Below are 19,924 nucleotides of genomic sequence, written 5' to 3' on the forward strand. Positions count from 1 at the left end.
ATTTAGACAGACTGCTTCCTCTATACTACACTTATTGTTGATAAATATGCAGTAATAATGACAATTTTCTTGTTTAACAAACACCAAAGGCCCTAATGAAGACAACAGCCATTAGGTAAATCAACAACCCATTAAGGGGAAGCATTAAGTCAAAACAGGAGAGTCTATTAATTTTCTTATAGCTCTTGTACATTAAGCATTTGCCAAATTCATTGTCCCAGTGGACACTAGGCAGATCTCCACTCCTGAATAAGAATTGGAGCTTTCTGGGATTCTGCTGTCACCTGTCTAATACTTTTATCATAAATTGTGGAATTGTTAATGCAGAATAAGGTCATTATGTCCAAATTACGAAAGCATGTAAATTAATTTGTCTGAAAATTTAAAGTCTTCATGCAGGTTGAGGCTAATGAAAAAAGCCTAAGACGAATGGTGAAAGGGATGATCACACTCAAAGCAGAGTTCACTTTTAAACATGCATTTTGGGGGATGTAATCCCCTGGCAGATCAGTACCTGCCTACTATAATGCCCAACTTGTTTTCCAGAAATTAAGCACCCCAGAAGAAGGTTTCAATGATCCTTTCAATGATTTTATTTTATTTTTTACAGTATAAGGACAAACAGGAGGAAATCAGATATGCTTTCCAGAAATGTGCTTTGCAAATCGCTGTACTGGAAACTATCTGGTGTGTAACTTGAGGGATTTAAGTCCCGGCTTTCTAATGAGGATAAACCTGAGCTCAGTAAGATTTGTGGTTAGTCCATGTTCCCATGTCTTTTTCCATTAAGAATCGGAACGTTAACTATGATCTTTCTGGCCAGATTCCAGCCTGGTTAATTGCATGCTGTCTACCTAAATTCCCTTTGCTTGGGATGTTCTTCACTTTGGATTGCATTGCTCTTATTGTCATGTTTCCCCCAAGAGGTGGGTGCATGATATTGTAGAATGAGCCAGAATATAATTTGTCAAGCTAATAACAGTACTTTGGGGATGAAGGGTTAAACACAAGTCGTGTGCTTTTCACAATTTCCCTCCAATGCTGCCTATTTGTACAGTAATTAATGTGGAATAGCATTAGTGAAACATGGAATTGAGCCAAATCACCATGACAAGGGTGGCAATAATATGGAATCAAATAATTTTGATAAATGCTACCGGAAGTAACTAGTCAAACAAATCCCCAGAGCCTCCCTGACTGATGCACCCTTTTTGTTTGTTTTTGATCTGAAGCTGACACATTTAATCACTAATTAACGCAATGTTCCATGAGATTTATTTTACTCTATATGAATGTCAAAAACAACATTTTTCATCATTTCTGTGCCTAGCACAGGACATAGCACGGAACCTGCCCAGTGACACTCACTGAAGGAAGGTTTGTTAAGCGAATGAATGAAGTAAGGTTTGCTAAGTGAATCAGTGAAGTAAGGTTTGTTAAGCAAATGAATGAAGTAAGGTTTGTTAAGTGAATGAATGAAGATGGGGGTAATGAACATTTACTGATTTCCTGAGATTCCCCAATCTTTAGGGCGCATGTCGCCTACAGTATCTCATCTAATCCTCACACTTACTCCCATTCCACGGATGAAAAGACAGAGGCTCAGAGAGGCCAAATGGCTTCTCCAAGATCAAACAGTTTTGACTTTTGTAGCCAAGTGTGTTTTACTAGAAAGCTAGCCCTTTCGTTCCTCAGTCTCTTGCAGCCTCCCACATTGTACCTGGCATCCTCAGCCTTAATTTGAGAAGGCAAGTCCGAAAACCTCAGACCCTGTGAAAGTCAAGTTGATCTCCATAGACAAGGTTAACAACCACCCTATGGAATTTTACATTGTTATTCATACTCTGATTACTCCAATTCAAGTCTGTCACTGTTGCCATTTTGGAGTTGTCATAACTGTTGCCAAGTAATTATACACTTGTCACAAAATATACCATAAATCGAATCTTTATGAATCTTGGTACAAAGTGGTTCAAATGTGAATGTTTAACGAATCCAGAAAATAATGAGAAAAAATACCCTTTAAGCTCCCTAAAATTCACTCACTATGGTTGAATCTATTGTGTCGACTAGAGAAAATGCACTTCAGCCCTCCTGCACCTGGACTGTGTTCATAGCCAAGTTTTCAGTCTTTTAACTGGCATTAAATTACCTAGAAATTGAATGTGTGGAAAATGACAGAAATTCATTTTGCCTCATGAGAGAAATCATTCTCTTCCTATTTTGATTTTTTTAAATATAGCATGAAAATCTGTATCTTTAAAGACCGTTGACCCAGGTTGTAGGAAATATGTATTTCTATATGATAATAGGTCTAGTGTAGAGAAAAGCTTAGGAAACACAATGATATGTAGGCTATAAGTCAATTTCCAATCACTCAATCACACATCCCAATGTAATCCAGAAACTCCTCTACCAACATATTTTATTTCCAGCCAGATATTGGCTAATTTATGACTCTGCCAACAATGCCATTTTAATTAATTTTATTCATCTTATTTCTCTTTCCTCTGCTCCTCATATCTCATCTATTTGCATTGCCTAGATTTTAATTAAAAAACCTCTCCTCTCTAAGGAGCAATCTGAAGTGGCAAAAATAATCACTTAAAATATTACAGTCATTAAAACATTGGCTGTGGTGGAAGCCGTGCATTTTCAATTTTCCTACAAATGATGTTTTAGCTTCCTTTTAAAGTGCACTTTGTATCTGAATTGTCTGCCACCAGCCAGCTTGGCTATCAGAAATGGTCTTCCAGCTGGGTGGGCTGAGTGACAACTCCTTAATGGAGGAAATGGATGGCTCTCTGCTCATGTGGAGGGGAAAGCATACTAGGCAGATTTCATTCCATCTGCCACCAGCTCTCTGCAAGCTGGCATTGCCCAAATGCCCAATATACTCATTCCAACAAAAAGGATATCATCAAAAAAATAAATTGTAAGTCTACAGATGCCTGAAAGAAGCATCAGGGCCATTAGACCCCAGGGAGATAATATTAAGAGGTGCCTCGGTGTTCATCTTTGATGAAAACCTAATTAAACTGTGGTGGGGGCGATTGCAAGTACTTTTACAAGTACAGAGGTGAAGTCATTAACATTTGCAGCAGAGGATAGGGAGCAAGCTTAGAAAAATGCTATCCTGAATTGTGGCCAAGGACTTGTTATATTGAGGAATTTGCACTGATGTTTCCTGTTGGTGCTTTTCTGAATGGCAAATTCTTGTCACTTAGCTACACTGTGTTCTGCTTTTCAAGTAAAGGAAACCCATTTCGCTGCAAAGTAGGAAAATATTTTCGATTGACAAATAGAAACAAGTAAGGACTATATTTAAGGGATTTTTAAAAATTGGAGATCTTTGGTACTCAGAACTATAAAGTATGTGTCATTGATCACTGGTAAAATAGTGACACGAAGTAAAAATAGTGATAATATCATAATGCACATTAGGAGGGCTAGAAATAGAAATATTTAGAGCCATCTTCAGACTTTATACCTTTATTTTGCCCCAAATACATGCTTAGTTACCTGATATATAGTCACCATAAGTCAGTCAAAAGCTGTAACTCAGGAAATCAAATTTTATGATCCTGTTTGCTCAAAAAACAAAAACAAAAACAAAACAACTTGATAGATTTTTAGTATACTCAACATGCTCCTGAATTCCAAAATATTCTTGTTTTTATCATATCAAGAGCTCATGTATCTCACAAAGTTAGACATTTAACTGTCTTTTGAACTTGTTTAGATTTTAATTGTTATTACATATAAATGACATGAGTTTGAACAGATGCTAAACAAAAACAGCTGGGTATTAAAATCACTGAGAGCAGTTTTCTGAAATTCTTTTCATACTTTCAATGCACATTTTGCTTGGATTTTTAACATAGTATACTGATATTACACAAGGCAAGTTCATTTGTTAAAAAAAAAAAAAGTGGCAATGGACATCTTGCATTATTAAGTTTTCCTGTCCTCAGAGAATTTTTGGTAACCTGACAAAATTTGGAGGGCCTTTAAAGTTCTAATTGATGCTTCTATCTGCCCTAAATGTGAATGAATGTTTGCTGTATTTCTACCATATGATATTTTGGGACATATTCTTATACATTTTACTAAAGGTTTTAAGTTGACCTGAAGAATTTTAATGACTATTCTAATGAGAAACGCAATTAAAAATGGATTTACATATGTTTCTATTTCTCTTTCACCTCCTGCTAAGAGTATGGACTATAACAGCTTATTTTTGGAAAAAATACCTATCCAGAAATAAAATAATGATTATTGTATAGCACTCAGACGTTTCAGAAACACACTTCCACAGGTAATATTACTTGTGCTTCTAACAGCACCTCTAGGGAACAGATATTATTGACATCATTCTATAGCCTGAGAAACTGAGGCCTACAGGGGTTAACTGACTTATGCAAAGCCATGTAGCTATTATGTAGAGCAAACGCATTGGAACAGGCCTTCTGATTCCAATCCTCAGACTCCTTGAGGATGGGTAGCAACTGAGTCTTCATTTCTTGTCATCCTGATTGGTTTTGGTTTCTAGGATTTTGTTCTTTTCCAACCTTCATCTCCTCAATTCATGTAAGTGCTGAATTAATTGAGGTAGATTTTAGGGGCCACTGGTTCCCATCCAGAGGCAGAGATGCAGTATCAAACAAGCCAATTCTATCCCAGTCCAAATGCATTCTGGCAGAAGTTCTGAGTTTGGAGAGTATCTGGGAAACCTGGCCCATTCTAAGATTTTGAGCCCCTTGTGACAAATCCTAAAATAGAATTCACAGGGAGCTCTAACTTGCCTTGTGATTGATTTTAGGGATCCTCAGAATGAGAGCTCTCAACTGTCCCCCTACCTTTCACAGGAGTCTTAAATACAGGGCCTATAAACAGTCAACTTCTCAGTAGGCCTGTCCCTGCCCATTCCTGCTCAGATGACTCAGGAATACACCAGTTTCACACAAACTGTCTCCTATTTTATAGTACCAGTATGACCATGCTGGTTCGTATTACCCTGACTCCAAACCTCGAAAACATTGGGTTCTACTCAGAATGGCAGAGGCAGAAGTTATCTCTTGATCTCCTTAGCATGGTGGGGAATCATGCAGCCATCCGTTGCTGTGTGTGTTCTGTGCATTCCCAGGCCCTGCTGCCCAGAAAATGACAGCCCCATCTTGCTAAGAGAGAGGGGAGGTTGAGCCACCTCCCGCTGAACTGTGGCTGTTTACTTTGCATATGTCACAACCTTTTTTTGGTACTGCAGTCCAGCGCTGACTATGAAGAAGAGAATATTCAAAGAGCAATCCTTTTCCCCTCCACACCCAGAGGACTTTGGGCCTATTTGGGAAGGGAGAATAGAGCTAACTGTGAATCGTCCCTTAAACCTGACAGACAGGATTAGGATATTTGCAGTGGAAAGACCAGCACTGATTGTTCTAAACCACTGCCCTGATTGAATTTAGATTTGGCATTATTCTTCTTTTACTACAAGCTGTTAGAGAACAACTCCTTCCCTATAGAAATAATAATACTATGCCCAAAATCATACCATTATCTCTTTCATGGAAACTTACCAAAGACAGATCCTACTAGTTTTTAGATCCTATTAGCATGAAAATTAGATTAATATGTTTTCAGATCGCTTTATTTATCCTTGATATGGTAAGTATTACTTGTGTTTCATATGCTGGTGCTCTGTAGTCATAGTGTCAAAATTGTGTATTTGGTAGATAATTTTCAATAATTATACAATTACAAATGATCTATTCAACTACCAGATGTATTTGGTAACAGCAAAATCCCTAACAAAAAGATCCTTTAAAATTATTTCTATTTTTCTAAAACACCAACTGATTTTAATTTTTTGAAATCAGTTTAACAATATGCAGTTAAACAATATCTAGTTTTATAATGGCTTTTTTTAACATAAATTTTCCATTTCAACTAAATCAAAATATATATCAAATATCTTAATAATATAAATTTTGGAGGAGTAGCAAAACACTTATTTATAACACAATCTTAAAGTATTAACAAACAATTCTGAAGCATATTGAACCAAAACTGAAATAATTAAATTGATATTCAGACAGAAATGACCAAGGTTTCATGTTAAGTGAGTCACTTTTTATTACGTAAATATGTCCTTTTGTTTTTTTTAAAGATTTTATTTATTTATTTATTTATTTATTTATTTATTTATTTATTTATTTGAGAGAGAGAAACAGCATGAGAGGGGAGAGGGTCAGAGGGAGAAGCAGGCTCCCCGCTGAGCCGGGAGCCCGATGTGGGACTCGATCCTGGGACTCCAGGATCATGACCTGAGCCGAAGGCAGTCGCTTAACCAACTGAGCCACCCAGGCACCCTAAATATGTCCTTTTAAATTGTAATTAAATTGTTCTGTTTTCACACATATAGATATTTCACGTATGTCTTTTCCTTAGACGATGACTAAATGTGTCATCTGCACTAATACCAGCATTCTTACATTAATCCCAGGTACACATAGGCCACAGTTGATCAGGATTCCAGAATGTGAAGATAATTGTGAAAAACGTTACTTAGAGTTTGGTGGATTTATTAGGAAAGTAATCTCTGTTATTTTAGTTAGCATTTGTAGTCTTTACAGGATAGTAGTGGACCCTTGGGTTTGTCAGCTTTTGACAGTTTCTACTTACTGTTAAGTAAACTGAACCCTAGTTTTGATCAGTTTGTGTGGGGTGAGGATCACATGTAATGAGCTCAGTTTAGCATCTGTAAATAACCTGTATTCACTGTGGTGTGAAGAGGATTCTCACGCAGGTGATGCATGCTACATGCTACAAGAGTATCTAAGATGATGACAGGCTCTGTGGGTGTGGCTTATGTGTTAGCGCTGTGAAATGACTCTCCCAAGATCATATGCTCTGACTCTTGAACTTCTGGAAGCTTCTAGAAGCTTTATTTGCTCTTTCAAAATGGTACTCTGATTCCTCCTTCAACTGATTTTATCCGCCATAACCAGTTTAATTGTCAAAAAACATTTCTTTGATACATCACTCCCTTATTTTAGGACACCACTGCCAACAGGATATTGTAGAGATCTCTAAGACTACTAAAGATTTTTTTACTGTCAGGCTCCAGTCAAATTCTCAAAATCATGCCTACTGATCACCGTTGTCGTTCATTCATATTCGTCATTCAACTTGGATTTTTATCCATCCTTTAAAGCAGGTTAAAGACCTGTTCATCTGTGAAACCTATGCATTTAGAGCAGCCCTGGACAGTGATTCTTACCTTTTCTCACTCATTAGCACTTACCATCTGCTGTCTAGCATTGAGACCTATCTTTGCTATCTCTCAATGAGACTGGCATTTTTTGAGAGCAAAGATTATGTATTATTATACTTCATTATACACCCCTCTCGCCCATACCTTCCTAAATGCCTTCTACATAGTAAGTTCTCTATAAAAGAAAACTTGATTACTTGAAAAGGCATAGCCATATCATTCATTCATTCATTATTGAATTATTCAACAAATTTTTTTTTAATTTCTACTATAAGCCACGCATTGTGTATAGAGCAAGGAACAACATGGACATGATCCCAGCTCTACAGAACTTACAGTTGCTGGGCCTGATATTTTCTGTCCAATTATTTTTCTTCATTTCTATTTCATTTTAAGAGGATGTAAAACTTAACAGGATATTTGATCTTTCTTTTATTAGTATTTCTGTATATATGACTTACTACCAAAAGTTAGTTAATAAAAACTTGTATTTTTACAAAGTAAATATTCAGTTTACTCAGCTCCAGAGTTTGATCTTACCTTTGACTATCCCCTTGAAGTTGAAAAAAAAAATAGGTTAAAAAAAAAGTATCACAAGAAACTCTTTTTCTTTATTCTTTGTGTTTTGGGAGAATAGCAAAGATTGTGATTTCCCAGCTCTTCACTGGGGGCGTCGTGCACTACTTTGGTCTCAGCAGAAACTTTTATTCAAAAGGTAGCTGAGAATATACGATCATATCAGGGATTAATTTGACCTTTTCTATATTCCATGTTTTGATTAGCTGGCTATTCGACTCATATCCCATTTATAGACAAATTGTGAAAGGCTTGAATGGCAAGCCAGAAATATATAGAATATTGTAAAGGTCAGTGTGATTTAGCCCATAAGCACAGCATTGAAAATATATGACAAGTCATTATCACACTTAATTCCCATGACAAAGACTGGGTGAAGATGGGAAATTATTCCAATTAAAATATTCTTGTTTCATAACGAAGGCTGAAGTGACAAAGCTCAAATGGCCTCTTGACTCCTTTTTTTGGTGATAACTTAATAAGTTAGAAAGGAATTGTAATTGAATTAAACAAGACAAAAAAAGAAGTAACAAGCTCTTCTGATTTGAGAATCCATCATAGAGGGAATAATATAATGACTTTTCTAAACACTCTAATTATACATGAGTAAGACAGATACAGCTACAAAACCAATTCAACAGCCACCCCATGCTCTCTTTTTATCTACAGCATAGCTGTCAGTCAGATGGGAACTCCATTTATTTCCATGGGAATGAAGGCAGTGAGTTCAATTTTGCCACCACCCGGGATGTAGACCTTTCTACAGAGGATATTCAAGAGCAGTGGTCAGAAGACTTTGAAAGCCAGCCTACAGGGTAAGTAACTGCTGTCCCATGCTGTGTATAGCACTTATATTTTTTCCACTGGATGTATTTTAAATGCATACTATTAAATAGCAAAAGCATAGTTAAATCAATATTGATTATTCTACTTTTAAAAGATTTATTTATTTATTTATTTGAAAGAAAGAGAGAGAGAGAGCAGGAGGAGGGACAGAGGGAGAGAGAGAGAATCTCAAGCAGACTCCATGCTAAGTGCAAAACCCAGTACGAGGCTCCATCTCGTGACCGTGAGATCTCAACCTGAGCCGAAATCAAGAGTCGGATGCTTAACTGACTAAGCCACCCAGGTGCCCCAAAGCCAATTGTTCCTTATAGACAGGACAAATGGTTAGACTTGTCCTAAACATTCTTTATTAAATAATCAACTATTTTATGTGTATTAAAAATTTATAATTGCAAATACCTTTTAACTGCAGTTGAAGCACTTATATTTCATCTTCGTTTATTCACCTTTACTGGGAAAAAGTTTTTTTTAATGTGTATGGAAGACAAAATCTTTCCACTACTATTATATGGAGACTTTCAGTCATCTTCCTGGGGCCTGAGATTTATAGACAGAAATCTACCCAGCAGCCTGAGCTGCCACTGCTCCTGTGACCCTTTGCTGCTACATCAGGGTCCTTCACTGTTGAAAGCTAGATTTATGCTGTGGCTGACCCAGCCCTGCATCAAGGAGGTCCAGCCTGTGGGGTAGGCCAGGTATGCCTCTGACGGAGGCTGACATTTTGAGGGACCTCATTCCTTCAGAGCCTAGCAGTGAAGTCAAGGCCTTCAGTCCATAAAGTTCTTCTCCTTGGAAGTTCCTGACCCCCTTGCAGTTCCATGTCCAGTGTGGCTCGGGTGTCTCCTTGAGGGACCAGCCACTACTGCTCCTCTGTTCTATCTCCAGGATTTCCCCAAGAGTCAGGCTGCTTGCCTTCATAACCCTTACACTACACAGGCTCGTTCCACTCCCCTTACAAACCAGTGGGATTTGATGGGGTCCAGAATTTTGACAATGCAAGCAAGGCTTCTTTACCTACCTTTCGGAGATAAGGAACCATCACCAGTGGATCAGTTCTCCCTTTCTGATTCCTGATACAGAAGACCAATTCAAACCCCTTCCCTGGTTATGGAGCTTGACTGCCTATGAGAGAGTCCCAAATCTTGAAGCACAAGAGATTCATTGACCTCCACTCCTTCATCTCTCCAAGCTAATACCATCCATGTGGAAGTGATGAGCCATCCTCTTCAGGGAGACCCACATCCCCTGGGGACACATGATTCTCAGCGATACCCAGCCCCCATCCCACTGAAGCAGAGAGAGAAACACAAATTTAATCTCCAGTAAGACAACTCTCATACCCATGTAAATCCCTGTCTATCTATCTACCTCTTTCCTCAAAGTCTTCAGTGTTACTAGTCTTATTCTTGTGGGGAGAGAGAAAATTTATTTTTAATTATGGCTTTCATATCTACCTATTCCCTGTCCGACAATGCTTTATTTTCCTTTTTTTTCAGCTTGTTGTATTATCAAAGCTTGTCTATAAAAGAACAAAAGATTTTTAGGATGGATTAATGGTCCATCCAGCAATCTGCTAGTAACATCAGTGAAGGTTTAGTATAAACAAACAGAAAACCATGAGTTAAGCTTAGAAAGGAATTGATTTTATATTAGAAGAAACCCAACATATCTTAGAAAATCAGTGTACTAGTCCAGAGACATAGCTTGCAAAAAATTATTTCATTTAACAGAGTAGACATTCCACTTTCACAGAGCACTAATGATATGAGAGAATTTGTGACTAAACTAAATCATTCATCCCCCAAAACAAAGAGGGAACTAAAAGTATTTATTCTTGAGAAAAGAACTAAAGTTAGGACACACACAGAGGAACATCACAAATTCCATCCACTCAGTGACTCAGGTGGTTTCAGTTATGCTCTTTGGCCACTTCTCAGTCCTGAGGATTGTATCAGGGTTTTGGTCACAGTTAAGAAGCTAAGACTTTCAGGCCATGGCATTGTCAGCAGATCTCTGTTCCAATAACATAGAATAATGCGCTTGACAAAAGCACCAGTGCCACTCTAATTGCTGTACAATTAATTCCTCTAAGTTCTAAAAGCAGTAAATTATTCTAGCAACTACATCTTAGGTTTATTTGTAGCTTTTCCCCTAAGATATCAGGTGACACCTCCCAGATTTACCTCATTTATGCTCTCAGCTGGTTGCCCAGTTATCCAACTTGGTGTTATATCATAAAGGTGTAAAAGGATAATGAGAGGATCTAGTGTTTTCTGTTTGCAGTGATGATAAAAATGCTGGTTTAGTCCATGAGTGTGTGTGTGTGTCCTCTCTGCATCCCATTCACCCACTCCTAAATGTTGCTTTATTGGTCCACGAAAGAGTGTTGTCATAATCGTTTTTAATCATAGCTTCGGAGGAAAAAAAGCCCATCACAAAATCAAATTAATGTGAAATATTTTTACCTAGGGAAAGAGCTGACAAAGAAAAACAGATTAGGAATTTGGTAGTGAAATTCTTTTTTTGTTGTTTTTTTTTAAATTTAATTTAATTTTATTATGTTATGTTAGTCACTATGCAATACATTATTAGTTTTTGATGTAGTGATCCACAATTCATTGTTTTCATATAACACCCAGTGCTCCATGCAGTGAGTGCCCTCCTTAATACCCATCACCGGGCTAATTCTTGATGTGTTTTGTTTTACCAGCCAGATTTACTAAATATTTGTCTCATTCTTCAACTCAATCATCATTACCCACACTGATAATTTATCATTATTGGCTCACCTGCTGAAATAGAAAATGTAGATAATAAATCCCCACTGTGCTCAAGAGCAACCAATTGAATTGATTGAGCTCTGTAGTTTTGAGGTCACTTTTTTAAAAATAAAAAAAAAATTTAAATAAAGTAATTAAATTGTTAACCTGTACATAATATTTTCACTTCTCTTAACTATGTTTTTCTCCCATAAGAATTATGAAAGAGAAAAATGAATATGCAATCCTCTCTAATAATTTCAAAACACTTCATATGAATGTTAAGAAAGAAAAGAAAGTCACTATTTTTTGAATCTAGCTTCCCAAATATTCCTGTTTTCCTACCATTTGAGTCAAACTGTTTGATCTCATATCACAAGGATGCAAGAGCTGTTTGCCACTCATATCACAAAGTTGTCCTAAATCCAGTGTTGATAGGTTTATTTTTTAAGTGGGATTGTAAAGGTTTTTTTCTCTTTTTCCTAAAGAAAACACATCTGTTACTTCAGCAAGAGAGAAACTTTAATGGATACACTGATAATTTATGTGAATCTTTCTAAACTTTGGCTTAACCTTACAAACACATCATTTAATTAACAACCACCATATCTCACCTAGCTGAGACTGCCTTTAGGTGGGAGAGAGCTTTGTAGGAAAACACACTGCTATCATATAGATTTTGTATACTTCTCTTCCATCCCAAATGCAAACATTGTATATTTTTACTATTCAAATACCTTTACTGCTGTCACTATTCATGTTAAAGAGGAACTCCACAAATGTAATGAATGTTAAAATATTGAATCAAGGCATCATGCTTCAGTCTTCTCCACTTGCCCCAAATCCTTGGAAATTACAGAAAATGAGCAAACATATCTTTAATGACACTATAAAACAAACAAAAAAATGTGCCTTAGTTGGGTCAGGAATTATAAAGGACTATACACAAAAAGAGAAGAGGAGAAGATCTGATGGAAGGAGGGAACTATAGCCCCAAACACATGTTGAATAAGACATTAAAAAGATGTCTCAGCACTGCTCCAGGACACAGATGCTGGTCACATGAATAAGAATGGGGCTCTGAGCTACTGCTATAGGGATTGCCAAGGAGGTGAGTCCCTCAGTACACCTACTTCCCAGTAGAGGCTTCTATTTCCAGGAACAAGCAATGAATGTGGATACTTGGAATGGAGAAGCAGGGTGATCCAGGTGACTGGAAACCTCAAGGGGGAACAGAGACCCCCCCCATGATAGTCCCACCTAAAGCCCCATCTGCCCCCATCAATAGCCATTTTTATACCAAAATAAAAAAAATAATAACAGATACAAATTTAAGCAAATTATCTAGAATCAACAAATCTGAGGAAAATCAACTCCATTTAAAAATCAATCAAACTAAAGAACTAAGGTCTGAGAAAACAGAAGTAGTAGAATAAACAAATGGAGATTTTATAAGAAGCATAATTAATATCCTCAGAGGGTTAAGAGTACATACTGCATTTGAGAAATTAAAACACATTTTATGAGGAAGCATAGAGATGTGAGAAATGATGACAATATATGATTGTTGAAACAAATTTAATGGATTTTTTTTCTCCACTGAATATCAGCATAGGCATAGCTGAAGAACAAATTAATGAGCTAGAAATTTGAGTCTTGAAGTCTACCCAAAACTTAGGGTCACTGGATATAAGAAAAAAAGATGTAAAGTATAGGGGGGAAATTGGCTCTTCTGTTGTTAGAAAAGTAGGAATTCCAGAAAGAGAGGTCAGAGAGAATATATGGAATGAAATTTACTGAAGAAAAGTTCCCAAGATTGAAAAAAGAAGAAAGAAAAGACATAGTTCCTGTGAATGAAATGTTTAGCAAGATGAATGGGAACATATGCAATCCTAGAGCATCAAGAAGAAACTTTAGAACACTGATAAAAGAAGAAATCCTAAAAGCTTCTTGGTGAGATTCATAGTACTTTTCTTGGTAGCACTAAGCATAAGTTTAAAAAAAAATGAAGAAGTTACCTAGGTCTGAAAAAATTATTTGGAACATAAAATTCTTTTCCAATCAATTATCATACAAGTATTAGGAAAAAACGAAAACCTTTTTATTTCTATACATATATATGAACTTCATGGTAACCATGTTTTTTGTACATAACCAAAAACCTACAATAGAAACACAAAAAATAAAGAGAATGGAACCCAAACATAACACTGAAGAAAACCATGAAACCACAAAGGAATAGACCAACAGAAGAAGAAAGGAACAGAGAAGACTCCAAACCACCAGAAAACAAATAACAAAATGACAATAAGTACATACCTATCAATAATTACTTTATTATTTTTTTTCAATAATTACTTTAAATGTAAATGGACTAAATGTTCCAATCAAAGACATACAGTGGCTGAGTGGGTAAAAAAATAACACCCTTTTATATTCTGTCTACAAGAGACTCACTTCAGATATAGAGACACACACAGACTGAAAGTGAAGGGATGGAAAAAGATATTCCATGCAAATGGAAATGAAAAGAAAGCTGGAGTACCAATACTCATTTCAGATAAAATAGACTTTAAAACAGACTGTAACAAAAGACAAAGAAGATTATATAATGACAAAAGGGTCAGTCGAGGATCACATATAATATTTGTAAATATTTATGCACCCAACATGGCAACACCTAAATATATAAAGCAAATATTAACAGACATAAGGGGAGTGATTGACAGCAATACAATAATAGTATGAGACTTTAATACCCCACTTACTTCAATGGATAGCTCATTCAGACAGAAAATCAATAGGGAAACATTGACCTTAAACAACATATTAGACCAGATGGGCTGAATAGATATATAGAGAACATTTCACCCAAAAACTGCAGAACACACACTCTTTTCAGATGTACATAGGACGTTCACCAGGATGGATCATATATTAGACTACAAAACAAGTCAGTAAATTCAAGAAGACTGAAATCATATCAAGCATCTATTCTAACCATAACAGTATGAAACTAGAAATCAACTATAAGAACAAAACTGAAAAAAAACCAAACACATGGAGACTAAACAACCAATAGGTCAATGAAGGACTCAAAGAGAAAATTAAAAAAAAAAAAAACTTTGAAACAAATGAAACTTGAAATACAACTTTTCAAAATCTATCTGACCCAGCAAAATCAGTTCTAAGAAGGAAGTTCATAGTGATACCAGCTTACTTCAGGTAACAAGAGTCCCAAATAAGTCATCTTTTTTTCTTATTTTTTTTATAATTATGTTCAGTTAGCCAGCATATAGTACATCATTAGTTTTTGATGTAGTGTTCAATGATTCATTGGTTGTATATAACACCAGTGCTCATCACAATATGTGCCCTCCTTAATACCCATCACCCAGTTACCCCATCCCCCACCCACCTCCCTTCTGTAACCTTCAGTTTGGTTCCCGGAGTCCAGAGTCTCTCATGGTTTGTCTACCTCTCTGATTTCTTCACATTCAGTTTTCCCTCCCTTCCCCTGTGGTCCTCCCCAGTATTCCTTATGTTCCACATATGAATGAAACCATATGATAATTGTCTTTCTCTGCTTGACTTATTTCACTTAGCGTAGTCCCCTCCAGTTCCATCCATGTCGATGCAAATGGTGGGTATTCATCCTTTCTGATGGCTGAGTAATACTCCATTGTATTTATGAACCACATCTTCTTTATCCATTCATCTGTTGAAGGGCATTTTGGCTCTTTCCACAGTTTGGCCATTGTGGACATTGCTGCTATGAATGTTGGAGTAATCTAACTTTATACCTAAAGAACTAGAAAAAGAACAAAGCCCAAATGAGTAGAAAGAAGAAAATAATAAAGATCAGAGTAGAAATAAATGAAATAGAGACAAAAAAGAAAAAAAAAACCCATAGAAAAGACCAATGAAACTAAAAGCTGGTTCTTTGAAAAGATAAACAAAATCAATAAACCTCTTGCCAGATTCATCAAGATAAAAAGAGAGAACCCAAATAAATAAAATCAGAAACAAAAGAGGAAAAGTTAGCAACTGACATCACAGAAATACAAAGGATTGTAAGCAACTATGATGAATAGTTACATGCCAACAAACTGGAAAACCTAGAAGAAATGGATAAATTCCTAGAAACACAGTCTTCCAAGACTGAATCACAAATAGAAAAGCTAAATAGACCAGTTACAAGTAATGAAATCAAATTAATAATAAACCTTTAACCAATTATAGTCCAGAACCAGGCAGCTGCACAGGTGAATTCTACCAAACATTTAAAGAATAGTCCCTATTGTTCTCAAATTATTCCATAATATTGAAGAGAAAGGAACACTTCCAAACTCATTTTACGAGGCCAACATTACCCTGATACCAAAACCAGATGAAGCCACCACAAAATAAATAAAAGAATAAATAGAAAAGAAAAAATAGAAATAAAAAGGTTTTCGTTTTTTCCTAATACTTGTATGATAATTGATTGGAAAAGAATTTTATGTTCCAAATAATTTTTTCAGACCTAGATAACTTCATTTTTTTTTAAACTTATGCTTAGTGCTACCAAGAAAAGTACTATGAAACTCACCAAGAAGCTCACCAAGGCCAGTATCCCTAAGGATCATAGATGTAAAAATCCTCAAAAAAAAAAAAAAATAGCAAACTGAATTTGACAACACTAATATGATCATACACCATGATCAAGTAAGAAAGATTAATTCCAGGGGTGCAAGGATGGTTCAACATCCACACATCAGTCAACATGATACATTACATTAACAAAACCAACAATAAAAATCATATATTCATCTTAATAGATGCAGAAAAGCATTTGACAAAACTTAACATCCATTTATAGCAAAAACTCTTAATAAAGTAGATACAGAGGGAACATACTTCAATTTAATAAAGGCCATATATGACAAAACCACAGCTAACATCATACTCAAGATTGAAAAGCTGAAAGCTTTTCCTCTAAGATCAGGAACAAGACAAGTATGTTGGCTCTCACCTCTTTCATGAAACATAGTATTGGAAGTCTTAGCCACAGTAATTAGACAAGAAGAAGAAATAAAATAATCCAAATTAGAAAGGAAGATGTAAAACTGTCATTGTTTGCAGATGACATGATAATTTATATAGCGCGAACCTAACGACTCCACCAAAAAGAACTAAGAAATTAATTATGTTGCAGGATATGAAATTGACATGTAGAAATCTGTTGCATTTCTGTACACTAATAACAAGCTATAAGAAAAAGAAATTAAGAAAACAATCCCATTTATGATTGCATCAAAAAGAATAAAATACCCGGCAATAAATTTAACCAAGGAAGTATAAGACCTACTCTGAAAACTTTAAGACATTTATGAAAGAAATTGAGGAAGACACAAATAAATAGAAAGTTATACCATGGTCATAGATTGGAAGAAAAATCTTACTGAAAATGTCCATACTACACAAAGCAATCTACAGATTTAATGCAATCCCCATCAGAATACCTATGACATTTTTCACAGAACTAGAACAAAGAATCCTAAAATTTTTATTTAAAAAAAAAAACAAAAAACCCTAAATAGCTAAAACAACCTTGAGAAAGAAGAACAAAGCTGGAGGTTTTTCACTCCCTGATTTCAGACTATGCTAGTCATAGTGATCAGAACAGTATAGTAGTGGCACAAAAACAGATGCATAGATCAATGGAATAAAATAAAGACCCTAGCAATAAACCCACAATTATATGGTCAATTAATCTATGACAGAGGAGGCAAGGCTATACAATGGGGGAACAGACTGTCTCTTCAATAAGTGATGTTGAGAAAACTGGACAGCTACATGCAAAAGAATGAAACTGGACCACTTTCTTATACCATATATAAAAATAAAGTCAAAATGGATTAAAGACTTGAACATAAGTTTGGAATCATAAAATTCCTAAGAGAGAACATAGGCACAAAGCTCTTTGATATTGGTCTTAGCAGAATTTTTTTTGGACCAGTCTCTTTCAGCAAGGGCAACAAAAGCTAAAATAAACAGATGAAGTTACATCAAACTAAAAGTTCTTACACAGCGAAGGAAGCCATCCACAAAGCAAAAAGACCACCTACTGAATGGTTGAAGATATTTGCAAATTACATATCCAATAAGAGGTTAATATCCAAAATATATAAAGAACTTACACAATTCAATATCAAAAGAACTCAATAATTATTGAAATTGGATATTATGTACATGGGATTTCATTGTTACTTTTCTTTCTACCTTTGGATGTAATGTACAGTATAGGGAATATAGTCGATAATATTATAACTTTGTATGGAGACATATGGTAACTAGACTTATCATGGGGATATTTTTATGTATTATAAAAATGATTATAAAAAAGTGATTTAATATTTTTATGTATTATAAAAATTATTAAAATTATTTAAAAATTATAAAAATTATGTATTATAAAAATCACTGTGGTCTACACCTGAAACTAATAGGATACTCTAGTTGATTATACTTCAATTGGGGGGGAAAAAAACTTTTTCAGACACGTAGGGTTCAAAAAATTTACTACCCCCTAAGTCCTCTCTGAAAGAATTACTAGGAGATATGTTCCTGGAAATTAATCCAAGAGAAATATGATAGATTCAAGAAAGAGTAGTGATCAAAGAAAAAAGTAAAGCCTGTAGTTGAGTCTAAGTAAGTATTGATTATTAAAAAGTTTTAATAAAAATTTGTAATTAAAGTCCAAATGACCTCAACTTGAGAAGTACAGAAGGAAAGTGACAAAAAGAGAAAAGAAGAGTAAGGAAGTAAAATACTGCCAAACTTCCTAGCTTGCTTGTAGTGAGGATATAGATCTAGGATAACTCTTTTTTTTAAGATTATTTATTTATTTATTCATCAGAGAGAGAGAGAGAGAGCACAAGCACCAGCTGCAGGCGGAGGGAGAACAGGCTCCCTGCTAAGCAAGGAGCCCCATGTGGGACTCCATCACAGGACCCTGGGATCATGACCTGAGCTGAAGGCAGACACTTAACTGACTGAGCCACCCAGTGGTCCCTGGGATAACTCTTAATGTTAATAATAATAATAATGTTAATAGAAAACTTTAAATATGTAAATAATAGATTAGCCAGATAGAGGCTACGTAACTTCTGAAGCATCAGGGTCACATAGGACACGGAAGACTGAGTCTCGTACATGCCAGGAAAGTAACAAAAGGAAACAATAAAAAGCAGGGTAAATAGAAAAGAGAAAACAATTTTTCAGGAATCAATCTAAACATATCAGTAACCCAATAAATTTGACTGAGTTATATTTATTAAATGATATTTTCAAACATATCAGTAACCCAATAAATTTGAGTTATATTCATTTATTAAATGAGATTTCCAAAGTAAGTTTTTAAAAGTAAGCTATGTATTTACAATAACACAAGAAATTAAAAATCAAAGAAGAGAAACAAATATACCAGGCAACTACCACGAAAGAAGGAGGCATATTAAAATCAGATAATTCGAATCAGATAAAATAAAATCCAAATGCAAGCACTAAAAGGGCTAAAAGGGGATATTTTATGCAACAGTATATGTAGAACACTTGCCACAATGCATAGCACATAATAAGCAATCAAAAAACTTAAGAATTAGCTGTCATTCCAACTATAATTACTGTTGGTAATGAGATATGAGGAAAGTGATGCTCAAAGGAAAATTACACTCAAATTAATTAATGAGATATAGAAGAAACACAAACAAAGTTGAATCAGCCAATGAAACCTAAATTGGATTCTCTAAATAAACCAATGAAGTGTCATTAAGAAAAAAGACAATATTAGTTAAAGTGATAATTGGATATATTTTAAAACCATGGAAGTGCTAAAATGGATCTGAGTAATCTTGTTGCAAGCTGTTAAAAGAACATATGTCTTATTTGTTCTGGTTTGCTTTGGGCCTGGGTTCTAATATCACTTTCTCTTTAAGCAAATTGTTTTTATACTTTAAAAATACAAACAGTAAAATTTCAAATAACAAAAAAATAAATGCTATATTGTTCTGGAACTCCTTTATAGAAATTAAATGTTAAACCTTTAATGTGCAGCACATTTACACACCATCTTTGCTTTTGGCTCTGCCATCTTGAGTTGGCTTGTAGCCCCCCTCTCCTGCTCCAAAAACTAGCTGTTTCCATGTGAACATCCAGAATAGAGACACTGGCTTCCCTTCCAAGATGGAATCTTTTTTTTTTATTGTTATGTTAATCACCATACATTACATCATTAGTTTTAGATGTAGTGTCCATGATTCATTGTTTGTGCACAACACCCAGTGCTCCATGCAGAATGTGCCCTCCTCAATACCCACCACCAGGCTAACCCATCCTCCCACCCCCCTCCCCTCTAGAACCCTGTTTGTTTTTCAGAGTCCATCGTCTCTCATGGTTCGTCTCCCCCTCCGATTCCCCCCCTTCATTC

The 19,924-nt window shown here is 35.5% G+C and overlaps 1 protein-coding gene across 1 annotated transcript in view; it reads left to right on the forward strand.

The window, feature by feature from the left end:
* Positions 1-19,924, forward strand: part of RELN (reelin) — a 523,500-nt gene that overhangs the window by 311,074 nt on the left and 192,502 nt on the right. Inside the window, exon 11 of the mRNA XM_035020402.1 lies at positions 8,519-8,664. Coding sequence (XP_034876293.1) covers positions 8,519-8,664 — 146 coding nt within the window. The remainder of the gene's footprint in view (positions 1-8,518; positions 8,665-19,924) is intronic.

Source organism: Mirounga leonina, unplaced genomic scaffold (assembly GCF_011800145.1).
Source record: "Mirounga leonina isolate KUSES-001 unplaced genomic scaffold, KU_Mleo_1.0 Mir_174, whole genome shotgun sequence".
Classification (NCBI taxonomy): domain Eukaryota; kingdom Metazoa; phylum Chordata; class Mammalia; order Carnivora; family Phocidae; genus Mirounga; species Mirounga leonina.